This window comes from Coloeus monedula (genome assembly GCF_965178545.1).
Source record: "Coloeus monedula genome assembly, chromosome: 1".
In the NCBI taxonomy this organism is placed as follows: Eukaryota; Metazoa; Chordata; class Aves; order Passeriformes; family Corvidae; genus Coloeus; species Coloeus monedula.
The window spans coordinates 30,016,947-30,041,169 of record NC_138781.1 but is presented as its reverse complement, the minus strand read 5'-3'; the positions used below and the strand labels follow the sequence as shown (position 1 = coordinate 30,041,169).

Genomic DNA, 24,223 nt, shown 5'->3' with positions numbered 1-24,223 from the left:
CTGTTGCTTTCATGATTTGTGCCTTTGCTGCTTTTTTAATTTGGTGGGTATTGTCAATCTAAGAGACCTCCTTTCAGTAAGAGCCCACAGTCAGCTTTCTGTCCTTGAGGATAGGTTCATTCTGGTAGTTGGCTGCTTCAGAGGTTCCTCCACCCTGCTCTCCCTCTGTCATCCACAACAGAAACATATGGGGTAGATTTCCCTGCACAGCTTTAGTACAGATGTCCACAGTGCACACTTCCATGTCTGAGCTGGTCAACCTCCATGAATGTGCCTCATAATCAGTGGAAATACAAAATCTTGAGATCTATACACACCTGTTTTAGACTTCTATGTTAGAAGGCACCTAATCACAGTGCATTTGCCAGAGGGAAAATCCCCATGATATTTGAATTGTGCTCATATTGGAACAGGGGTTTTCAACCCACCTGGAATATAAAAGCATGGTCAGTTGTGCTGTGGCATCCACATAGTACTCTTACGCAATTCATGGCTACTGGCAACCTAAGTTAGAATTAAATCTACATGCAAGAGAAGGGGAAAGTATTTGTGAGCCACCAGCATTCCCTCACAGTTTCCAGGTCCCACTGATGATGGGCCCTGCCCACTACCTCTGCAGCAACACTACACTGCAGACCTCGCTCAGCCTTTGTTCTAGTTCATGCTCTTATGACAAACAATAGACATTCTTTTCAGCAAGTTTCCATTGATCTTTGCTATATAATTTGTGTTGGATTTTCGTGACATAATTAAATATTGTAATTATATTCTTTCCATTTTTATTAATTTATTTGAATTTGTCTTCCTTGCAACATGAGCAACTTAACTCAGCCATTGGCAGACACTCCTTTTCATTCCAGTCTCACCACTGAAATCTTAAAAATACAAGTGAAAGCTGGGTAATTCTCCTTTTGTCTTCACCCTCCAAGAAACTCCGCACTGTGTAATTTGTATGCACCTCTCAAATGACAAGCTATGAAAACATTTCTCAGTTTAAAAGTAAGAATGTCCCTCCATGTTTCTCCTATGGTCCACCCTGTAAACTTTTTTGGAAAAGATTTTCACTCTTGTCCCTCGTGTGTTCTTCCCCTAAAAAAAATAGCCATTATAAAAAAAAAATTCTGTTTTACAGAGCATCAATAATACTCTTAGGCCAGCATTAGTATTATTCTTATATATTATTTTGAGTAACTGCAGATAAAAAAAGGATTTTCCATCAAATAGGAAAATCATAACAGAAAAGGAATTTTAATTGGTTTTTTTAACCATTAGGAAACTTTAAAAACCTTTAAAAAACTTTTAAACTTTTAAAAACCATTAGGAGACTTTCTGGATTAAAGTACATGCATTCAAAAAATGGGCTTTCAGAAGATATACGATCGCATTTCCAAAAGAAAAAGACTGCTGAAGGTGACAGCATGGCAAAAAGGAGAAAGTTACATTTCCTTGCAGTGAAACCTAGATTTTGCTCTTTTTTGTTGGAATGAAAGAAAAGGAGTGAAAGTAGTCCCAAATACTTGGGTAAAGAAGACAAATACAAGACCTCCATGCTTTCTAATGCTCTACATTTCCCCATATATTTAGGGATCACATGTTTTTCCCAAACATATTTGTTGTGTTTGGGCAACGCTCCTTGCAGAATACAGAGGAATTTGCAGTCAGACAGTCAAAGACATCTCACTTTCCAGAAGAAGCCATACTCCTCAGTATCTGCTATTGGTCTCAGAACAACAGGATCTCCCAAGAGGGTGGCTGAGAACAAGAGTCTGGCCTAGTCTAGCTTAGCCTAGACAGAGTGTCTTCCTCCCTAGCCATATAAAGTTAAGAAATGTGACTACCACTTAACCTGAACATGTCGGTCTCTCTGTGAGTTGGCTCCAGTTTGTAGGGTGCAAGCTGAGAGAGAAAGTTCATTAATTTCCTTTTCATCATGGAAATGCAACATGGTAGAAGCTGAGCAGAACCACAGGGTTGTTGCAACCCACACCCCACCACAAACCACGCTTCCTGACACATTGCACCAAAATCTTTCAGACAAATACCAGTTACAAGATTTTACATATATATGCAACAATAACATGTTTCTCATTCAATCAAGGAAAAAAATAAGTCACTGGAACCTCTAACGTCATTCTCTGTGCAGTGTCACCATCATAAATAACAAAGAACTGTCAGGTTACACATGTCTACTGAGACACCTCACTAACTCAAGCAAAAGGCTATCCTTTATTCTGAAAAAAAACCCCATATGTGGGAATGTACCACAGCTGGAAGCTATTATGTAGACCTTGGAAATGATTGTCAGGAGGCTGTAAGTTAAACAGGTGTATGGTGATGGCTAGGGCATATAATAGATTCATTAAGGTCAGCTTCAGTATCAGAAAGAGTTTAGTGTTTCAGGTATCTACTAGATCTTTGGGCTTCAAATCTGTTAAGTTGGGTTTGGGGCTTTTTTTGAGATCTAATATTATCTGTTTTGATGTACATGTTAAAGAAGAATGCAGATATAATGAGATCTTCTAAAGATGTGACTGGAAAGATATCTAAAGAGACTAACATCAGCTGATGGGAGCCAATCTCCTAGGGTGTCTTTATCTGGTACCTCCCATCCGGATCCCATCTGGCTTCTCTAGATGGTGATTTAGAGTAGACTTAATCCATATGTTTGCAGTCATTGCTGTTCCTCTCCAGTGCCTAAAGCAGTGGCTTTAGGAAGACCAACTGCTTTAGGCTAGGCATCGCCTGAGTGAATACTCCTACAGAGGAAAATTTTTGAGTTTTCCCCACTGGCCTCAAGGCCAGCTCATCCACATCTTATAAAGATTGTACAAGATGGAAAAGGAACTCTTATAGGAAATTCTTTCCACCAAGTCACTAGCAGATACTTCTGCTTGAAGTTTGAGCCTTAGCAATTGGAAAAAGATTCTGGAAGAAAAAAAGATGTGGGTGTAATCATCATCAGTCATAGGATAGATCATATTAAGATTGATCATTAGTAACTAGTATATAAAAAAAGAGAGGCAAATTTGACTCAAGGAGAAGTAAGACAACATATTTTTAGAGAGACTAGTTGTACAGGCCCATGTGTAGGACCACATCTGTAACATAATGGTACATCTCTGTTCAGGAATTCTGAACTCCTGCTAGAATAGATGCAGAAAAGGGCAACTAGATCTGGCAAATGAAGAAACTCAAAATAATTTCTTTGTTCCTTCCAAAAGAAAAAAGACCAAGCTGAGATATGATTTCCCTGCAGGCATACTTGAGAGCGAGAGAGACAGAAAGAGAGAGAGAGAGAGAGAAGCAGCATTTGGGGCAATGCTGACAAAAGAACACTTGATCAGAAGTTGCCAACTTTAAGTTCAGGCTAGTTAAATCAGAGTTTCTCCAAAGGAGTGAGTTTCAAAGGCAGGCTTGAGAAAGAAAAATGGCAAAATTCCTTAGTAATTTTAATGCATATATAAGCAGGATATTATGATGTGGCTGCCTTCAGGAGAGGAGGACAGCACTTGATGACTCAGTCCTTTGTTTCTGTCTGTCTCCTATTAATCCTTGGCTTTAAAAAAGCAACAGCAAGAAAACACTGTAGCTAGAAGCTAATCTGAAGCTAATTTTTTTTTTTTTTTTGCATCAATTATGTGGGCTATAAATGTAACAACAAAATAGAAAAAGGTTATGCTTGGTCAGGCTAAAAATATATTCCACACTAAAAGCTAACTGTTACTCACTGTGAGCCATACTGTGATAATTTACCGTTTTTAGTGGCCATGGAGATAAAGAAAAGCAAGACCTGGGATACCTGTCAGCATTTCAAGTTATTCCCATGTATTTTTACGTGTTTTCCATCTCCACCTTCGCAACTCAAAGTGAAATTGTTTTCAGTTACGTAATGCTAAATTCATCCTGCTTCTCAGATGTGAATTGTAGAAACAGGAGATCATAGCAAGCCATAAAGTTTTTGTTTGCTTTGGGTTTGATAAATACTATTATTCAAGTTTTCCGAATATAATAAATATATGAATTGACACATAATACTGAATATAATAAATATCTGGAGGGACTGCAGTGAATGAGCTCAGCTTTAGGGGAATGGCTGAACACCACCAAAGGGGTTAGTGCAGGCACCTCAGGCTGCAGCTCTATGAAACACTAAATTGGTGTTTCCGCCCGGTTACAAACCCAACCCGCTACAGCTGCTCAGGTGAGCAGTTCTGCATTGTGATGGCCAAAGCTGAAGCCTTTCTGTTGCTAAAGCAGCATGGTCTGCTCAGTGGATGAGGAATTATCTGAGCCCCTTTCTAGCAACTGGCTGCTGGAGATAAACATTACTGCACCATGAAAGAAGTCCACATCAGAAGAGAGGCTTGTCCAGCTTCTTCAGGAGAAGCCTGCCTGGACACTTGCCAGAGACCTCAATCCCATATTCTCTGATCCAGTAGAGACACTCGAGAACATGCCTAACTTTAAGCATATGTGTGGCCCTATGGACATCAATGGGGTTGCTAATGTGCCTAAAGTTAAATATGTATCGAGTGCTGTGCTGGAATGGGACCAAGGACTCAAAAACTTGCAGGATCAAGGTTTGGCCGGAGAACAGAGAGTATAACAGGAGACAAAAGCTGAGAGATACTGAGTTGCTCTCATGCCCTCTCGCGTCAGCCCTCCAAGGAAGCAAGTCCTGGAATAAATCACTTCATATACCAAAAGTTAAAGGAATACCTGTGCAGAAAGCCAAAACTCTGAAAGATACTGTAAACACTCATTTTGCAGCACACAATGTCTTTTGCTTTTTAGATGGCATTACATTCTAAAGCAGATACAGTGATGTCGCTGCAGGAAAACATTGCAAAAACATTGCAGCAACAGGATTTCTTTCAACAGAGGCCTGGTTGACTCACTCTCACAGCTGCAGCAAAGTAGTCCAATGTGTTTCTGGAGAGCATTCTTGCTTGTGAAGTCTTTATTGGGACACTCTGACTGCAGGGAAATGCAGCCGCTTTTCATTTCTTGTGGCAGTCAGAAAGTTTCATTGAATATTTCTGAGCTCTCAGTCTCTTCCAAAACACATGCTGAATTTCCTGGCTCTCTTCCTTAAAATCTGGTCTGGGTTTCTACCCCTGTCACCTCTCAAATTACTTTATGAGCAGATATATTAAAAAAAAAGAAAAAAAAGACAACGAAAAAAATCATGCTGACTTTTTCAAAATTAATTTTCATCTGTTTTTTCAAATTTTTTGCATTTTTATGTGCACCCATTTTTATGTTTGAATTATCTGTATTCTGAACTTATCACTGGAATACAGCAAAGTTGAAACAGGAAGATTTGTCCTTTTGCTATTAGTGATGCAACACTGCCAACTAGAGGCACTGTTAATGATCAAATTTTTGTCGTGTGGACCACATGGATAAACTTAAATGGGTTGCATACCTATAAATACTAAAAGATCATATTTACACTAGAGAAATCCCACCCAAGTCCTTCAACTACAGCCTTACTTACATATAATTTCCTTTAGATTCTGATGCTTCAGTATGTCATTTATTGAATCCAAGCACCACATTGCATCATCCAGCAACTCAAATATAATCAAGTCAGATTTGAGTTCCTCAAAGAGTTAATGAGCCATTTTAACAGCTTTTGGAAATACACCTCTACAAGACACTGTGAGTATTTAAAAAAATTTAAAAATTATAGCTTTGAGGGCAAAATAAATTCTAGATCTTTCCTCAACTCATTATATCAATAAGACTTCATAATTTATTGGAATAAAGAAATCTTGGTCTATTCAGGTGGTCTATCACACAATTTCTCTATAGGTTTTCAGCTCTGTAAGGTGACATACACTTTGAGGAAGGTGTTTGTTCACAGCTGAACCAGCAAGATTGAAAAGAGAGAAAACATGTCCTTGTCCAGAAAGGCTCAGCTACTGCCTGTCCCATGTGGCTCCCTGAGGTGTCTGTGGTTGTTAATTCACTGCATGAGAGGGGCCAGTGCAGAGCTGTCGGTGTTTGTGCACCATGCACAGAGCGGGGCTGCCTGGGCCCCACGGTGCTGCCCCTGCCCTGTTCCCTGCCATGCCCATGATGGTAAGGCACAGCAGCCCACAGCTGCCCACAATGCAGCAAGAGGGAGCTGGAACGGAGAAGGGCAGGGACCTTCTGCAGGTCCTCATGCCAGCCAAGGTCCAAGGAAAGACCCACAGGTGTGGAGTGTGCTGTACCCTCCTCTGGGCTGGCAGTGTATGTGCCCTGGGGTGCAGCAGCAGCTTGGGAGGCCAGAGGGGCTTCCCAGGCTACCTCTGGCATGGCTAGAACCACACTGTGAGAGAAAGGTCCACTAGTAGAAGGGCAAGTCCTTCCTGCCAGGGCTCTCACAGCATTAAATAAACAGTCCAGAACAGTTTGTACTTTTGGACTGAAGGAAGGAGCCAACAACATCTAGTGCTGGTTTCCTTTTTTTTACCAAAACACATTTATTCTGTAAATCTCAGCAAAATTCATGAAAAATAATAAATTACATTTTTTTCCTTTACAGTCTTCAAAGCTTTGTATCTATAAAAAGTTCTGGGAAATCCAAGAAGCCTAGAGGGCAGGAAAATAATCTCGTTGGGACATGGGAGCCAATAGACAGTAGTGACTCATGGAGGCACAGAACTGCAGAGCAGCTGAGAGAGAGGTTTCAATGAAGCCTGGAACCAAGTTTTCCAGGGGTTATACCACAGGGCAATTTAAGAATGGAGGGGCCAGTTTCCAAAAAATGCAGAGAAAACCTTGGAGTGGTTGGAGGTGACAGTACTGGAATAAGTTGAAGGCTTAAAAGTGAAAGCATGGACATTGGCCTGGGAAGCAGAGAATAATGTTTGCAGCCCGTACAAACCACTGTAAAAACTAATTCAATAAATGCTTTTCCAGTTATATTATTAGGCTTATGTTCCATAACAATGTCTTTACAGGACTACAAGGCTAAAAAAGTGCAATGGTCGAGTGAAAGCAAACAACTGGCGTACAGGTAACACCGGAGTAATTTGTTCACTTGAGCAGTACCTAGAGCTCAGCTTTTAGAGAAGGGGGTGGGGGGAAAACACATCTGTTGTGTATCAGCCTGTAATATCAGAAGAACTACTTCCACAGTTATGACTATTTTGAAAGACATACACACAGAAACAAACCAACCTGTCATATCTAGATTTCTTTAAATGACTTTATTGAAATGATCCAGAAATTGATTTTTGGCTGTCAGTCAAGACCTAAGCCCAATGGACATTTGCAGGGTTTTTCCACTTATTCCTTTTACTGTTTGGCAGCAAAAGCTAATGCTCAGCAGTCTAAGCACCAAGAGTAGTTCTCTGCTCTGGTACCATGTGCTGCTTAAATGTGCGCTGAGGTCCAGACTCATTCCACACCAAATACCTTTGTTTGAGCCAGAAGTACCTCCCGTCCATGAAAATATGTGTTCTGTGAAGCTTTCTCATACTGTTTAGTGTAAAATTTTTTTGGCATTTGTGGTGGTGCATGTCCCCCCTCCAGGCCACTCTATGACCTCTCTGTGTGATCTCCTAATTAATTTTGTATTGATTTGCAGAAGGACATTGATCACATGTAAAAGTCTTTGGCAGAATTGCTATTAGAGGTTGCAGGAATGATGCTGAATTGCAGCTGTCACAGGAGCTGTGATCTCAACCCTTGCTCACACAGATGCTAAGGCAGAGTTGGACAGAGTAAGAACTTCATCAGCAACCTCATTTGTGCAGCATTCTGTAAAGTAAAATTTCAAAGTCTGTTTCACTTTTCATAAATGGGCTACACATATGAATACATACCTAAATCTGCGGCTGTATGACTCACGCAAAAGCAGCAGCTTGAGATTCCAAGTGCCAGTTATTCTGCAACATCTTTCTCTCTCTAGAAGTCTGTCCTCTTCGCATACTTTACTGCTGCCTTTTTCTGCCCTATTTTTAGGTAGAAAATTATTATATTTATTACATTTCCTAAGTTTGACTTAGATATAACTGTGTATACACAGTTAACCCATAGCTGTATCTCCAAAATTAATCTTTAGAGTGGAGGAGGAAAATGGAAAGACTTTCCACCACCATTACCCTGGAGACTAGGTTGGCCAGGTTCAATGAGTGAGAGCACACTAGTTCAATCTCTGCTCTACACTGCAGAGATTCAATATCTGGCTGGTAACTGCTGCTGCACAGGTCAGTGGTTTGACTGCCAGGCAGCACAGACTGTGCCTGAGATGGAGCTCTGGCTTCACACTTGGTTCATGTGTGGATGCTGAACACATGCAGAAGAAATAAAGGACAGGCAGCTGGTAAGATCCACTTAGAAGACAGTGACTGAGTAGGAGAAGTAGGAGAAGACTGAGTAGGAATACTGAAGACATCCAGCTTGGTTTTATAAATCACTACAGTCATTTCCTTTCAGTATTAAACCTCGACAAGGTCTTTTTGACCAGGGCTGCCAATCTCTCTTTGGCAAAACTGACAAAGGCTGAAATTCTGACCTACAAATATAGAGACAAATTGCTGAACATGATCCTGCAAAAGGGAACTCGCGGGTAGCTCAGCACTAATTTTAGTCTGTTTGATTGAATGTCTACCCCTTTACGCCTTACAATAATAAACCTGTGCCGTGAGAAACACAATACCTCAGTGTGGAAGAATAAATATCTCAAAATTACTTCAGTAATTTTGGAAAAAATCTATGTTTCTAATTGTAAGAAGTGTAACCATACCATCCATATAAACAAATACATGGGAAAAGAACCAAAAGAGGGTTAGTTCTGATTCCTCTGCAAAATCTATCCAAGGAGGAGGAAAAGGGTGATCCGTTTCATTCCTTCTTTCTGCAAAGGTGATGAATAAAAGACTTTTCTTGTATTTATCAAGTTCAGTAAAATTATATCAAGCATCATGTCCAAAAACCCAGACATTTTTAAACTACAACTCCCTGTAGCAATAATCAGGCAGTTTAAACCATATTCTTTAAATAAATAATTTTATTTCCCTCTCAAAAAAAGAGTTTGTTTTATTTTCTAATTACACTTCTCTACACAGAGTAACCCTTGTGTCTTCCTATTAGGTTCATTCCTATCTTCAAGCACCAGTGAACTCTGCCATTCTCTGGGAACAAAAGCACCTACAGTTCCAGCTTTCATTGGTGGTTTCTTTTTTCACTGGACATAAGCCAGACTCACACTGTTTGAGGGGGGAAGTAGCAGACACACATAAGCCACTATTTATTTCCAATGCTCATACAAGACACCTGATACAAGCCAAGATGAAGAGAAATGCAAGGATTCAGTGTATAAGCATGGGAACTCACAAGAGAGACAGATGGAGGCATGACAGAAAAGGAAGGGGGAGGGTGGAAACACATTAATTTGATTTGCAGCTCAAAGGTTCCTCTCATTTTTCCCCAGGTGAATGTGCTGTTGTTGCTACTCAGAGACCTGGGCAGCTCAGGTGTTCTGTGCTTAAATCACTGATTTTTAACTAAGGAGTTCCAGGAAAACGACCTTCAATCAGGAGAACTGGTCGCTGCTGGTGAGCAAGTATTTCTCATTCTTAACTCTCCTTTAGTACAGCAACAAGGTTTATTTCACAAATACTTTACAAGCCTGGTTATACAAAAAGACAAATGATAGATGCATAGAGATTAGCTAGCAAATGTTAGTTCTGGCAGGGAATTGAAAGCAATCTATGTGGCGTTGGCTGTCCTTTTTTGCTCTGAATCAATTAAATAACATTGGATCATGTAGCATCAAAAATACGGAATATTGAATTTAAACTGCCTTCAGCTGCAGTTCCAAAGCCCTCTTGATTTTCAGTAGGATGATAATCAATTATTAAGCTTCAGATGATTATACCTGATGATTTAAAGAGATTAACACTTCGATTTCTTTATGGATACATCGTGAAAGAATACTCACTACAAAATGACAACTCCTTTTTTTTCCCTAACTTTTGCATATTTTAATGTACATTATTTTTCTCCAGCCTCCTGAATAGAATGCATTTCTCTTATTGAGATTACCAGTTACTGGAAATAGAGTTTTAATTTGTTCACAAGAAATTCAACTACTAACAGTGATTCTGTGATGTTAAGATGTTCATTAAAACAGTACTTTTCAGGTGTCTTAGTCCCAAAAAGTATGAAGCATTTTCTTTGGCCAGTGCCCAGGGTTGTAATTCCATACTAATACCACTTTTAAATTCAAGTTAGGGATTTTCTTTATCAGTACAGGCATAAATGTCTTGGGGGATTTTTTTTTTTTTTTTTTTTTTGGGGGGGGGGCGTGGATAGAGGGTCATTATTGTTCATTTGGTTTGGGGTTTTTTTATTTAAGTCAAAGTAATTTCTTAGTGGAGCATCCTGGTAGCTCTTAAAACTCAACCTCTGAAAAGTGGAATCTCCAGTGAGAAGACTGAGTGATATCCTGGCCTACATGCATTACATTTTTTAACTCACTTGAAAACATCTGATATCCATCTGAATATCAGAGCTTTAATGCCTAAAGGTGATTGTACCGGCAGAAATAGACTTATCAATTAAAAACTATGTGGCTTAATAATACTTTCTCTCCACTCTTGCTTTTGTTCTCTGACTTCTATCAAAAGTTTTTATCAGAAGTTACTGAATTTCTTATAATGATCTTTGTCAGGAAGAGAATACTGAACCAGCCAGAAACACTGGTTAATTGTTTTATTCAGAAGGAGTTGAGCTGAAATTCAGTGTAAAAAATGTAATGAGGAATGCAGAAATTTTTAAAGTTCTCATCATGAGAAACAGCTGAAAATTTCTTTGGCATTTATCTCACAGTCTTTAACATCCTGGCTCACAGAGTGGAGACTTAAAAAATTACTACAATGTCAACATTTTGGATGAATTTGACAATTTAAAGATTATTGTACTTGGGGGCAAATACTTGCCAATATTCCTACTTTATTAAGAAGGATATTATGAGACATCTTTTGACAAAAAAGCTCCAAAGTAAAAAGAAAGAAAAACTCCATGCTGTTACATTTCACTGAAATTAAAAAACCTGGAGCAGAGTCTTGAAGTTGATGTGATCCAATATTACAATATTGTACTAGTTCATGAGAATCACATGGGAACAGTACCCTGCAGCCTAATTTTGACAGCTGACAGTAGCATTGCACAGAACAACTAAGCACCTCCTGTCTGCATTTCCTTACAAAGGCAAGCATTTCTAGAAATAACCAAAAGTGTCTCTGAAGTACAGATTGTTAGGATGCCACTAACATATTGATCTACACTGCACCAGGTGACAAATCCATGTGACTAAAGCTGTTTCTTTGTTTTCCAGTTTCCTTGTCGCATTGGAAGGGAAATAATGCTCCATTCTACATTGGCCTTGTCCCTCCTGCTAATTGCAGTCACTTCCAACCTTGCAATGGCAATTAAAAAGGAAAAAAGTGCACCTCAGACACTGTCAAGAGGTATTGTATATTCACTGAATGTGAATGAACCTCCTTACCTCATCATGTAGACCAGCAAATATTTTTATATTAAATGTACATTTATAGAATGTATATATATACACATATATGTATGCATATATGAAACATACATAGAATGCACATTTCTACTTACTGAGGTGTGTTTCTTTAGTGTTAAGTTACACTTTAAGTAATACATATTCTTGTTTCATGTCATTTGACTCTGTCAGTTTATTCTTAAGGATGTGACTGAGGGCCTCATATAACCTGCATAATTTATATAAGTCATAGTCACCTACCAGAAGCAAATAACCTAAACCGAGTCTCTGAAATGAAAGTCTACATGTAGGACTATCAATGGAAAAATACTCTTTTATAGACTGTTTTAAATATATTTTATTATTGTAACCTACCATAACTCCAGTTGCTATGGAAAAAATTTTCTACAGACCCATTCTTGTACACAGAACAACAGTTGGAACCACTTCTGGGGCTTTCTGCATGTCTTTTTTTTTTGCTTTTCATCAGGTATCCACTGCAAAGCATGACTGTGTGTAATTCACTTCCTTGCGGTACATAATTTTCAACCTGGATGTTAAATAAAGACCCTGTTTTAATTTATTTATATCTGATCAATCCTTAGAAATACAAGCAGAAAAATAGCTTAGTAAGGTCTTTTTCCCTTCCCCATCTGTCTTCTCCTTTTGGGACTATTCAACAAAAAAAATCTCTGTCTTCCTTCCTGACCTCTTCTGCAGGCTATGCAAAGCCTGCAGATCCCACACCTCTGTGGTTTCCCTGTCCTGGCAAAGTTGCACATGTCTCAGAGGTTCCATCTGAGCCTAATTGCTCTTAGACCACTTGACAAAATCATGCAACACCTGGACTAGCCTAAGAGAAATTTCAAAGCACCTTTTGTAAGCAGTACCCCTGGGGAAAGGTTATAATCAGTCTGGGATTGATTGCCTAGCTTGCCTCAATCAGGATTTATTTTTCCCAGCATAAATAGACAAAAAAAGATAACAGAATCTTTTATATTCTGTCAGTTTTGGGGAAAAACAAACAAACAAACAAAAACCCTACAAAGAAGTCACAGAAAATAGATGTAACTTTTCTGATTTCAAGCCTATTGGGATGCCTTGAGCACTTTACTTGTAATTTTCACAGACCAAAGGGGAATGCTTAAACATGCTGCAAAATGCCCCTTGCTCACTCCTCTGTGCAGTTATCTGCATCAGGAGCTGACAGCAGCCAGGGTTGGGAAGACCCTGGTCAGCATGCCAGAGTCCCACCATCAGCCAGACAGACCTGTGTACTGAAAGAAAACGTGATCTAGAAGCATCACAAACAATTGTCCTGTGAGAAATCCAACAGCAAATCTGGGCTGGCCCAAGCACTGTCTAGACAGTGCAGAAGAAACAGAGCTGTAACCTGGTCCAGGTCCAGACATTGTTCTACAATTCCCATGAGAGCTGTCCCGAATGGAGCCATGCTGCCTAGAATGCAGGGATCTACTATACAAGGACGGGCATCCTGGGGAGCTGAAGGCATAAAACCAACTGGACAATTTGCTCTTTGAGATCTGTGCATCCCCAGCTATGGTTAAGCTATGGAGCTGATGTTGTTAGGATTTTGTTTCAGTGGAGATTTTTATTTAACAGCCGTTCCTTTATTGAATTATTTAATTAGATGAAGGGCTTGCAACTTCAGGGATTGAAGTTGCTTTGGAGTTAAGTGTCTATTCCAAGACTGTTCTAATGTCATTCATATTAAAGTTGATCTTATTTGAGCTGTCATATTTTATTTTTCTCTCATTATATCCCAGCTTCTCTTTAAGTCCCAGGGTGGATATGAAAATCTGAGATAGAAAGGATTTGGGTGCTGATTTAGGGACCTCTGAGTATTTAGAAAGACAACTAAAAAGCCTATCAAAGGATTTGAACTGGATACGCAACCGAGATTTTTGGGGGATTTGGTTGTTTGATTGAACTTTTTTTAACCTTTCAGTGTCTATATTGGGAATGAAAAATTAGCATGTCCACAATGTTAGAGAACCTTCAAGTAAAAACCTCCAATCTTACTGGTGTATGACTGTTGATACACATTAAAAAAAAAAAACACAAGGAGAAAAAAAAGGGAATTTGTTATGAGTTACTTGGCTGGCCAGCAGCTAATCCTTTTGGTTTATTTCTAGGGTGGGGAGATGAAATTACGTGGGTACAAACTTATGAAGAAGGGCTTTATCAAGCAAAGAAAAGGTAAGAGATTAAAAAGTAGTATGAAGACAGTGTTGTTACTCCATCTTGCCAGAATATACAATAATGAGACAGAACAAAGAAACACCATGAGAGCTGATCTGCAGACCACCCAGTTAAATAAAACAGACTCTGTCTATAAATAAAAGGCCTTGTAGGTCTCTTATGACTCTGAAGTAGCATCATGGGCCAATAATATAATGCTGTCATTTCTTTGCCACAAAAGCAGTGTTGTTATTTGAATTATCAATCATAAATAGAATACCATAACTTTTAAAATTACATCTGTTGTGGTTTAATATCATGTACTTCTGATTACTTCCTTGAAATCTGTTACATTTACTCTTGCATGGTGATCTGCTGCCTCTGATATTTCCCCCAACACTTTATTAGTTGGAATGTGTTTGTGGCCCATCATATTCACAGTTTCTCACTATCTTGGTAGAAATGGAAGTTCCAAGCTCCCTCCTCTCTGAGACTCAGCTGCAAATACATTTGTGAATTCATAACAGTACTTATTTAAATATCTTTTACAGTTCATTGTAGATCACAATAGTGTAGCATGAGTTAGTGCTAAATTGAAGGCAAGTTATTTTTAAAACAAAGGACAATTAATTTCATGTACGCTGTGTGAAAATGGTTAGAAATTAACAACTCTTGACACTGAAAGCAGACCAAGCAATATAGTAACCAACCTGCTGAACAGTAAATATCTTTTTTAAAAGTACAGGAGAAAATGCACAGAATTTATGTTTTGATGTCCAAAATATAAAATTCTAATACTTTACCAAACTATTTACAGAAGATAAGTGATATACTATATATCTGTTCAAGAAAGCTTAAAACACAAGAGACTTTTCATGGGAAGTATTTGATGATAAATCCAGTCTTATAAAATCTATTTTATTCCAATTCATATGTATTTTTTTTATTTTCTTAATCCTGGAGAAATTCACACCTAAGCAACATTAAATACCTATTTAGTCAGATTATTTACTGCCTGAGAATGAAATTATGGTGGAACTGTTGTTTCTTTCTTCTAGAATCTCTTGCTATAGACGGCCTATTTAGATGTAGAAACTCCATTCCTCTATTTCTTTCTTTTATGAAGTGTTTATGCTCTCTTCCCTTACTCAGAAATTTCTGTAATATTTTACGGAATGTCTATATGGTTTTGTTGTGGGTTAACATAAGATTAAATGCAATTTTCATTTTTCAGTCTGCTAGTAAATCACCCAGTTGAATACATGTCAAATGACCTAACTACATCTTTTATTATTATTAATAAAGTAACAAGCCACTGATGGTAATTCATCATTTGGAAGACTGTCAATACTGCCAAGGTAATTTTGATTTTTTGTGTGTTAAAATTTTGTGAATATTTTTATAAGAATCTGACCCTTTCTATATATTTGCATTGCACTTACTGAAAATTATTCAGAGAAACAGGTAAATGAAAATGTATCTGAAAAGTGAAGAACTTATTACCATTATTTACAAAAACTCCACTATGAAACTACTCAAGAATAATTCTCACTGCTGCTGTACTGCTATCCTGAATGCAGCACTCATCAGTTTAAATTAAGAGGCACAGATTTGCTACTGACTCATTGAACAGATTTAATATTGTTTAGCCCTCCTGAAATGGTAACTAAAGAAGGAGGCAAGGACAGGGCTGCTGAAATTGATCTAACAAGAATTTTCTGAGAATAATGCACTTTTGTCAAGCCAAGACACGGTATCCATTGAGACAACAGGCTTCATAAATAACAGTAGAGAGCTTCCGTTTTCATAGCCAGAGGTTGTACTGCCATAGGCGAAAAAACCCCCAAAAGCAGTGATAGAGCCCTTAAGTGTCTCCTCGGGAATGTGAATCAGCAGAGAGGAACAATGTGGCCCAGTCTCTGGCCAATGTGGTGCCCAAACACAGGCAGAAAGGCAGAGTTTGAGATGGATTTCAAAGTGATCCTGTCTTTTCTAGCACTGAAGAAAGCTTTCGCAGAAAATGAAGAAATACAGGAAATGGCCCAAAATAACTTCATTATGCTGAATCTCATGGTATGAAGGGTTTGGGGTGATGTGACTAGTATCTTTTCGTGGTCTGTGTTTTCTCTTTCTTTGTCTTGCTTTTTCATGTCATTTTAGCTAACATATCTGACATTTTAGTTATGTAATAGAGGCATTTGTGCATGTATATTCACACACAAGTAGTACCTATTTGGTTTTGTCTTCTGGTACAAGGTTATTCACAGGTGGTACTACTTCAGCAAAGTTTACAGAAATATTTTAACAACTATCTTTAATTTTTACACCAGCATGAAACCACAGATAAAAACCTGTCACCTGATGGACAATACGTGCCTCGAATCATGTTTGTAGGTATGTAAAATATTTATGTATCAGCAAAGTTGTGGTATCTGCATTATACCACTGTCCTCCGTTGGGGGCATCAAAAAGATTCATTTTGCCAAAGAAAACTTCCTCAGATTACAGATATATCCTGGAGGGTACTAATCTGAGCTTGAGAGCAAGATGCTTAAAAAGTCTGTTAACATCTGGGCTTTTGTTCTCTATGCTTCTCACTAGTGTTGTTACAACACAAAGCTTACTGAAAAAGCAAATATCTGACTGAATGTAGATGTCTATAAAGTGGACATTACCACAGAATAAATCAATGGTCAGTGGCATCTAAGGAACAATTTACCCCATTGTAAAGCTGACTTCTGGAATGGATCAAATTAATTATGCCCCAGAGTGCCTGTTCCTTTTCACTCGCTGTACAGGGAGCCTGGAGTGCCTAACTCCGTGATGGCATTCAAAGTTACACCCACAAACAGACAGAGAGCAGTGTAGTTACAGACATCAGTAAATTAACAAAAAACTTGGTAGGGTAACTGAGAGAAGAGATGCCCACAACAACTTGTTCCCATTCTGGGAACATGAGGAATCAGAAGATTTTCATTCCGAAGGCTCTAGGTAAGTCATGCTATCTATTGCCGTAGATAGGCATGACCCTCACTATGAGTGCATCCAGTCAGATTAGCCTCTTCTGATGTAAAATCAGAACCTGTAAAACAGGATATTTTTCTTTAAATATGAACGAAATGCATGTGTAACCTAGCACTTAAAAGAGCTGTGCAATATAAAAATGAGCATTAGCTTTTGTTTGGGATTTCTCCAAGTAAGGAGCAGTTGGTTGGAACAGAGCGTAACGGCCTCGTAATTGCTGCATTGATGAAATCAGAAACAGGGCTGCCAGAGCAATGCCACACCGTCACCCTCAGCTGTTGTGGGAATGGAAGGCAGTGTTTAATCCAAATACTTTTTCAGACCCATCTCTCACAGTAAGAGCTGATATCACAGGAAGATACTCCAACCGGCTTTACACGTATGAACCACAGGACATGATGTTCCGTAAGTGTCCCTTTGCTGTGCTACTTTGCATTTCACATTGTAAGAAGCCAGATACCCCCCATCCTGATCACTTGTGCTTGAGAATCCATTAGGATCTCAAAGTAAAGAATAAATACTGTGTGAGAGCATTTGCAATAAATTATAATGGTCTAACCTGTTCTAGAAAAACAATCATACCCATTGTCCCATTGAATTTATTGGGCCTACTCAAGTAAGAAAAATTGAAAGATCATGGGTGAGAACCATCAGGATCAAGATCTGTGCAGTTTTATGGAGAATGGTGAAAGTCACTATGCTCAAAAGTATCCAGTTGTACAATATAAATAGCCAGTGGTGGGAGGGAAGCAGTAAAGAAATGCTGCTGGCTACGTCCATACCCCTAACAGCCATATTTCAGAAAGGAATGTGATTTTTCAGGTTGAGCCTGTTCTTACTCTATGCCATCTATTTGACACCAATGCAGTATCTCAACACAAATACACACATCATATCTGATTACCAGGCTTGCTGTTGAGAAGTGAGGAAGTTGAAAGGAGTCTTGTCAAATCCCTTAAGTTAAACATTTTGATTCATGAATTTTTTTACTTTCTGTTTAATATCAATAACAGAATTTTCAAAATAGAAATCTCTAAAATAAAATGTGTGACCATAAATCAATTTCAGTGTGAATAGTTTATTAAATCAAACTAGGTGGCTTTTTTTTAATTGTACAAATGTACTTCTAATACATTTTCACAGTTCTTATTTATTTTTCTTTCAGTAATAGAGAACATGAAGAAAGCACTACGCCTCATTCAGACAGAACTGTAACCAGCAACAGTGAAATGACCATAATCTCTACGAGGTGAAGCTGCACCTCTCTGTCTCTACTTGCAAATTGAACTTTTACCAAGCAGACTTGGTATATCAGATTTCATAAGAAATGTATATGTACAACTTGGAGAACAAAGATAGAAAAACTATAGCACCCATTTGGAAAACAAGAGGAGAAATATATTAAACACTTTGAAATTAATTCTCTAAATAACTGAAAATGATGCTTTTAAGTGCAGCAAATTCGAGCTGTATTTTAGCAATCCAGTAATGACTCTATTAGGCCAGCCAGCTATGACTTCTGAAGAGGAGTTATAAACAATCTTTTTGATGTCTATTTGCAATTTATTACATGAGTTAATAGCTGCATCTTGGCTCCCAATTTAACTTTTATTGCAAGAAGCTTATTAATTCTTAGTGTACCCCTGCTTTATACAGTTACTTCTCATTAAAGGAAACTTTGCTGTCAAATCAGACCAGAAAGTTCATGCTATAAATTTTGGAATAGCTTACATAGGAAAAAAACAAACAAACAAATGAAAAAAACAACAGTGTTCCGGGCTTAGCTTTCCTCTGTATAATCCTTTAACTTTTGTTGTTGTAGCTGAAAACAGAAGAGACTGAGCATGCAGTCTCAGTGAGGTGATAATAATCATAGGGCAGCTGCAGGTTTTGCAACAATAAAGATACAGTGAAGCAAGAGAGATGGAAGGAGATAGAACCAGAACTCCAATCCTGAGGCTAAGTGATGCTGAAGTCTGGCATGGGAAAAATGAGGAGGTTTATCCTAGCTCTTTTCATTTAAATGGCACTTGAGTTATGGGAAGCTCATCCCAGGTTGTTCCCTCCTTTTCTGTAGCATTCCACCGTGAAGGTGGCAGCTTATTGAGGGAATCTGGACAAACAAAGTCTTCGCAAAATTTCCAGAGGATCACTGTACACAAGGGTGGACACCCTGTTTTGAGTAAAAAGCTAAAGTCAGTTGAAATAGTTTATTATCCCAGCAATGTGGTTTTTTGTTAGAGCAAAATAGTCAGCCATTCACCTGCAGTAGGAGCATATATGTTGTGTTACATGTAAAACACCTGTGTCATTTTTTTGTGCAACCTGCCATCTGCTGTGATGCTGCCTGGGTACATACAATAGATGAAAGAAGGCTCTCAGCAGGAAAGCTTTGCTAATTCACAATACCTTGTATTAATATGTCATGAGTGAATTATATTGCACACATCCACATCTTCATAATTATGCAAAATTTGCATATAAACATATATTCCAACAGAGTGAACATAAATGACCTGTACAGTAAAAGAAAAAAAAATTTGTTTCAGTCATTAGCAATGTGTTGTCTTTACAATCAGTATGATGTTTTTAACCTATCGGAAAAATGCTAGAAGTAAAATTAAACTGCAAATCTCATTCCTTTGATTTGTGCTGAGCTCTATCCTTTATGTCTTTATCTGTTCCAGATTTGGCAAGATTTCCCAGTCTGTGGTCATACCTTCTTTTGAGCATGCCAGAGATATTCTGGAGAACGAAATGCAAGCTAGCTGCCAGAGATCACCCAGGGTGGCCATGACAGCCATTCATCTTCCTTTTCTCCAGGCTAAACAACCCCAATACCCCTAAGCCACTCCTCATGAAACTTGTGTTCCAGACCCTTCACCAGATTCATTGCCCTTCTCTGGACACTCATCTGCCTTGTTGGCCTTCCCCCCAGTTCTTACCCATAAACTCTCAACCCTGTCACCACCATCACCAAGCTCTAGGCAATCAAAACTCCCTAACATACGGAGTTACCCCACTGCCTCCCCTTCCTTGCCCGCCCCTTTTGAAGAGTTTGTAGCCATCCACTGCAGCACTCCAGTTGTGCCAGTCATCCCACCATGTTGGCAATCTACACCAGTTCTCCTGCTTCACAGTGGCTTCCAGTTCTTTCTGTTGGTTGCCCATGCTGCGTGCGCTGTGTAGATGCATTTCAGTTGGGCTGTTGATCCCAATATATATAGTGGCAGTTGATCCTGCCACCTTTTTGAGGGGAGAAGCCCTAATTCCTACATGACCATTCCCAGGTACTTCCATGGTTTCTAACATCAATAACTCTTGTGTCTTTGCTGCCACATGGCTCTATCCCCTACCTCCACTGAGAGGGCAGACCAAAGGGCCTCACTAGCATGCTGTCCCTCAGACATCTGTGTGCCACTACCAGACTTAACTCCAGTGAGCCTGGTTTTATCCCCTTCCCTCTTCAAAACCAGTTTAATGTTCTTTATTCCTTTAGGGGATCCATTCATAAGCAAAGAGGTGGCTGTCAAGAATGCACAGAGCTGGAATCCCAAAAGATTAGTGATAAAGTACCACAGTCCAGAGCTTGCTTGGTCTCAGGAAAGCTGAACTCCATAATCTGTCTCACCTCAGTGATGTAAAAGGAAATAAATGGTAGAATTACCACTTATTGGAATTGTGGAAGAAACAAGTAATTCAAGCCCTGGTCCTGGAAGGCTACTGTTGTTCTGCTCATTTTTGGCATTTGATAGTGAGACAGCAGACAGGAAACAAACTGTGTGAATTAAAATAAATAACCAAATTTTCAGAACAATACAATGTTCACTGACTTAATCATCAAACAAAAGTTAGCCTTTAGATTTACACTGCAGTGAAGGTTATTTTAACATTTGAAGAAAATCCAGATTCATTTCCAAAGGTATTATTAATAGTGATTGCATCTGTAACTTCGAACAGTATTTGCTACTGTGGAAGTTTGTAACAGTTTTAACAAACCACTCATTCAAGCAGAGAGTAGCCACTTTCCAGAGATCCCACAGGCATATGAGTTATGCTGTGTCAGATGAAATCTCTTTGCAAAGTAACTAAAGGGGATTTCACCCTCTTTACATTCTCAAATCCCCATAAGTACCATGCTGAAATCTGTTCCCAGCCATAGCCTTCAGAAATGGGACTAAACCTCTGAGATTCTTAAAGACTCAGATTCAGTCCTTTTGGTGGAGCTAGATATTCAGGTAAAAAAAGGCCTGTATGCACATATTTTTTATTCACAGCTTAGTTCAACAGTCATCCTTAATTTTAGAGCTGCTACTACATTTCTGCCTTCTCTTTGAAGACTGTTTCACCAGGTAATATTTCTCCTGATGGAACAGAAACTCAGATCTCAGATTAAAGTCACATTGCTCTGAGATAACATAATAAGTCTGTAAACTCTTCAATAACAGACATAACATGATTCTTTCCCCTCTTTTCCTCTGAAATGAATGGAATGATAGTCTGCTCCCTCTTTTATTCCCTGCTTTTCTGCTTGCACACCACACAAATTTATTCACAATATTAGTGGGCAGATTTTTATTTATACTCTTTACTTTCCACTTTCTTAAGGAAAGAAGTGGAAACTGTTCCTTTTGTTTCTTGATTATCTGGAACTAAAACAACTAGGTTAAAGCTGAAGGAAGACAATAAAAGACTGAAAATGTGAATGTGAGAGCAGAAGTTGTTTTACACAGAATAAATTCAGTCATAGGATAAGGACCAATAGATGAGAAAACCTACCTGTGTAGACTGTGTGCTTTTACAGAATTCATAGCCTGTATTCTCAATGATTAGACATTAATATTCACACGGGCATCATGCGGCATCACCTGTGGAAATCCATGTTTTTTACAAAAAAATTTCTCTGTTTTATCTTTGGTATGACCATAACACATTCTGGGAAGCAAACTTTACTGCCACCTGTTCACAAATCCTTGTCTACTTTACTGTCTGGACTTATCTGGTGTAATCAGACCAAGAGTAGACAAACAAACGTGGATTTAACGTCAGTGAGGTGAGGCTCAGGAATCTGAGAACTGACAGAACAGGATCCTCCCCTGTGTATCCGTCTCAGCGCAGAAAGGCGTTGCCTTTTCCAGGCAGATGGCTGATCTATTGGTCTGTAGAGCTAAAACATTTTCCCATGTGCAAATATTTGCACTTGACCTGAACAAAAGAAAAGGCACCATACCTTTGTGTACCATGGAGGTGAGAGACTGGGACACCTCAGCACTTAAAATGCAAAAGTAACTTGATCTTACAGAATAAGACTGATATAATTTGGTTTGTTTCATGTACTACACATGTTCTTGCCAAAGGCTGACACAGAAATTTCCCAATGCTGAGATGTCCTCCACACAACCAAGTCACTAATTTGCTTCCTTTTGTTTGTTCCTTTGTTCAAATGGATGTACAGATCGACAGTACAAGTCAGAAGGAAATAAATAGTCTCCATGGCTATTAAAAAGTCCAAAACCTCCAAATAGAAGGGGAGGAATATTTACTTTTCCACCAGAAAATCTACAGAATTTGCAGTCTATCTATTAATTCCTTTTCCTTGCTGCTCAAGATGCTCATGCAATTCATGACTTGCCATCTTTGGTTGCTGCTGTGTATTGTAAAGTAACTGACCCCTTAGTCACTAAAAGTGGATCTATTTCAGCAGACTGTTTTCTCTTAGGAGGTATCAGATATTTGCTGATCCCTTTCGAATCAGAGAAGACACACAAAAACAGCAGTTTCCCCTATCTTTGTGTAATTAGAAAAATCCCAAATAAGCAGAATCATCTTTTAGTTCACACTGCCATATCAAGAACTGAATTTTGAAATTTCCCAATAAGGCCAACTCCAGCAGACATTCATCAAGTCACCCTCTGTACATGTCACATGGCCTGTGAGAAAGAGGAAAAATACCATACACAATAACTTTTCAAGTTTATAAGATTCAAAAGACAACACTCCACATGGAATGTGTTGGTGCTTGGACTGTGTTACCGTTTCAGGAAAGAGCCTAACACTGCTTCAAAAAGATCTACTGTGTCTTCTGTTACCTTTCTAAGGTATCACTTCTTACTCCTTCTCACACCCTGCATGTCCCCAGATGATTGTTTGTAAAAGGCTGGCACACAGGAACCCACCCTGCTATTTAGTACCCAGCCAGCTGCAGAGAGAAAAGTTCACGGATGCACAAAAACCACCGGCTTCATTGCTTATGTTCATATACGGGGAAGAGATCAGTGACTGCCTGGAGAGGAAGCTACACCCTACGGTGAGGAATATTGCACAGGGCGGAGAGAAGAGTAGCCTTGCTCTGCTAAGGGGTTTTTTGCTTAAAGCCTACAAGCAGTTGGGGCTGTGATTTTACACAGTACTTGAGCATTTGTATCAGAGCATGAGAGCAGAAGAAGAGCTCACATCTTCCAGACCTGCACTGCTTCACTTGGAAGACAACTCCACAAACAATATTTGTTACTGTCATCAAATATTTTAATATACACATTCCCACTGAGGAGCATTCTTGCCCTAACTGAAAAAAATATCCCCTCATGGCCTCAATGGCTTAATTCTCATTAATTTATATATTCTCAACCTTGACAAAAAAACCCAAAAAACAAAAAACAAAGGAAAAAAAAGAAGAACAACAAAAATTCCTAAATCCCATAATGAATTCCCAAAAGGGAATTCAAAGATTCAGAGCAGCAATAATCATCCTGGACCTGGAGACTAAATCTTTCCTTCCTTGGAAAAACGCACTTTCTTAATTACCTACCAAACAAATTAATACACAGGGAGTCATGGTCCAGTAAAACTGTATTATGGGCTGTCCTGCATTCTTGGACTAAAGATATGAGATGTGGAACAACTCCATTAAAGAGAAATAAACCTTTAGTGTTTGTTTCACTGTTTATAAAAGCCAAGACACAGCTTTGTGGATATTTCACAGAGAATTTTAAATTAATAAACATTATTTCACATGCTATTTCTAGAAGGCAACAGTGCAAATTTGAAGTGTTTATGTGGTAGCCATTTTATTAACACTGTCAAGTATGACTACTGGGGATACCTTCAGGCTGCTTTTCCTGACCAAATGTGTTGACTGCACAGATGGTGAGCTGAGGTTGTAAAGCCCTAGGTACAGCTATAGGGCATTTCTGAGCACAAGAACCAAACATCTTAAGCACTAGGCAAAGCTGTATCCACAGGCAGGTGTGCTGCCTGAAGGTGTCCTACCATATGGAAGCAGCATTAAAGAGACTGACAGCTCCTTTGGTTATTTACCCTGAAGTGAGTTGCCGGAGCTAAGGATGTTTAGCTTTCCATATTTTTATACAGAAGGAACTAAAACACAGGCAGGCTAAGATCATGCAAAAAGCATGTGGCAGGTCAAGGAAATGAGGGTGCTTTTATCCAGCTAATATTAATGGAAAAAAGCACCAACTAATTAGTACT

At 38.8% G+C, this 24,223-nt stretch overlaps 1 protein-coding gene across 1 annotated transcript; it reads left to right on the top strand.

Annotated features, from left to right (window-relative positions):
- Positions 1–11,365: 11,365 nt before the first annotated feature.
- AGR3 (anterior gradient 3, protein disulphide isomerase family member) lies at positions 11,366–17,950 on the top strand (the record flags this gene model as incomplete). The annotated part of the gene is made up of 7 exons (XM_082280678.1): positions 11,366–11,471; positions 13,666–13,729; positions 15,017–15,069; positions 15,708–15,784; positions 16,042–16,105; positions 17,057–17,140; positions 17,901–17,950. The coding sequence occupies 7 exons, from the start codon at positions 11,366–11,368 to the stop codon at positions 17,948–17,950; spliced, it is 498 nt and encodes a 165-aa protein (XP_082136804.1).
- Between the last annotated feature and the right edge of the window lie 6,273 nt (positions 17,951–24,223).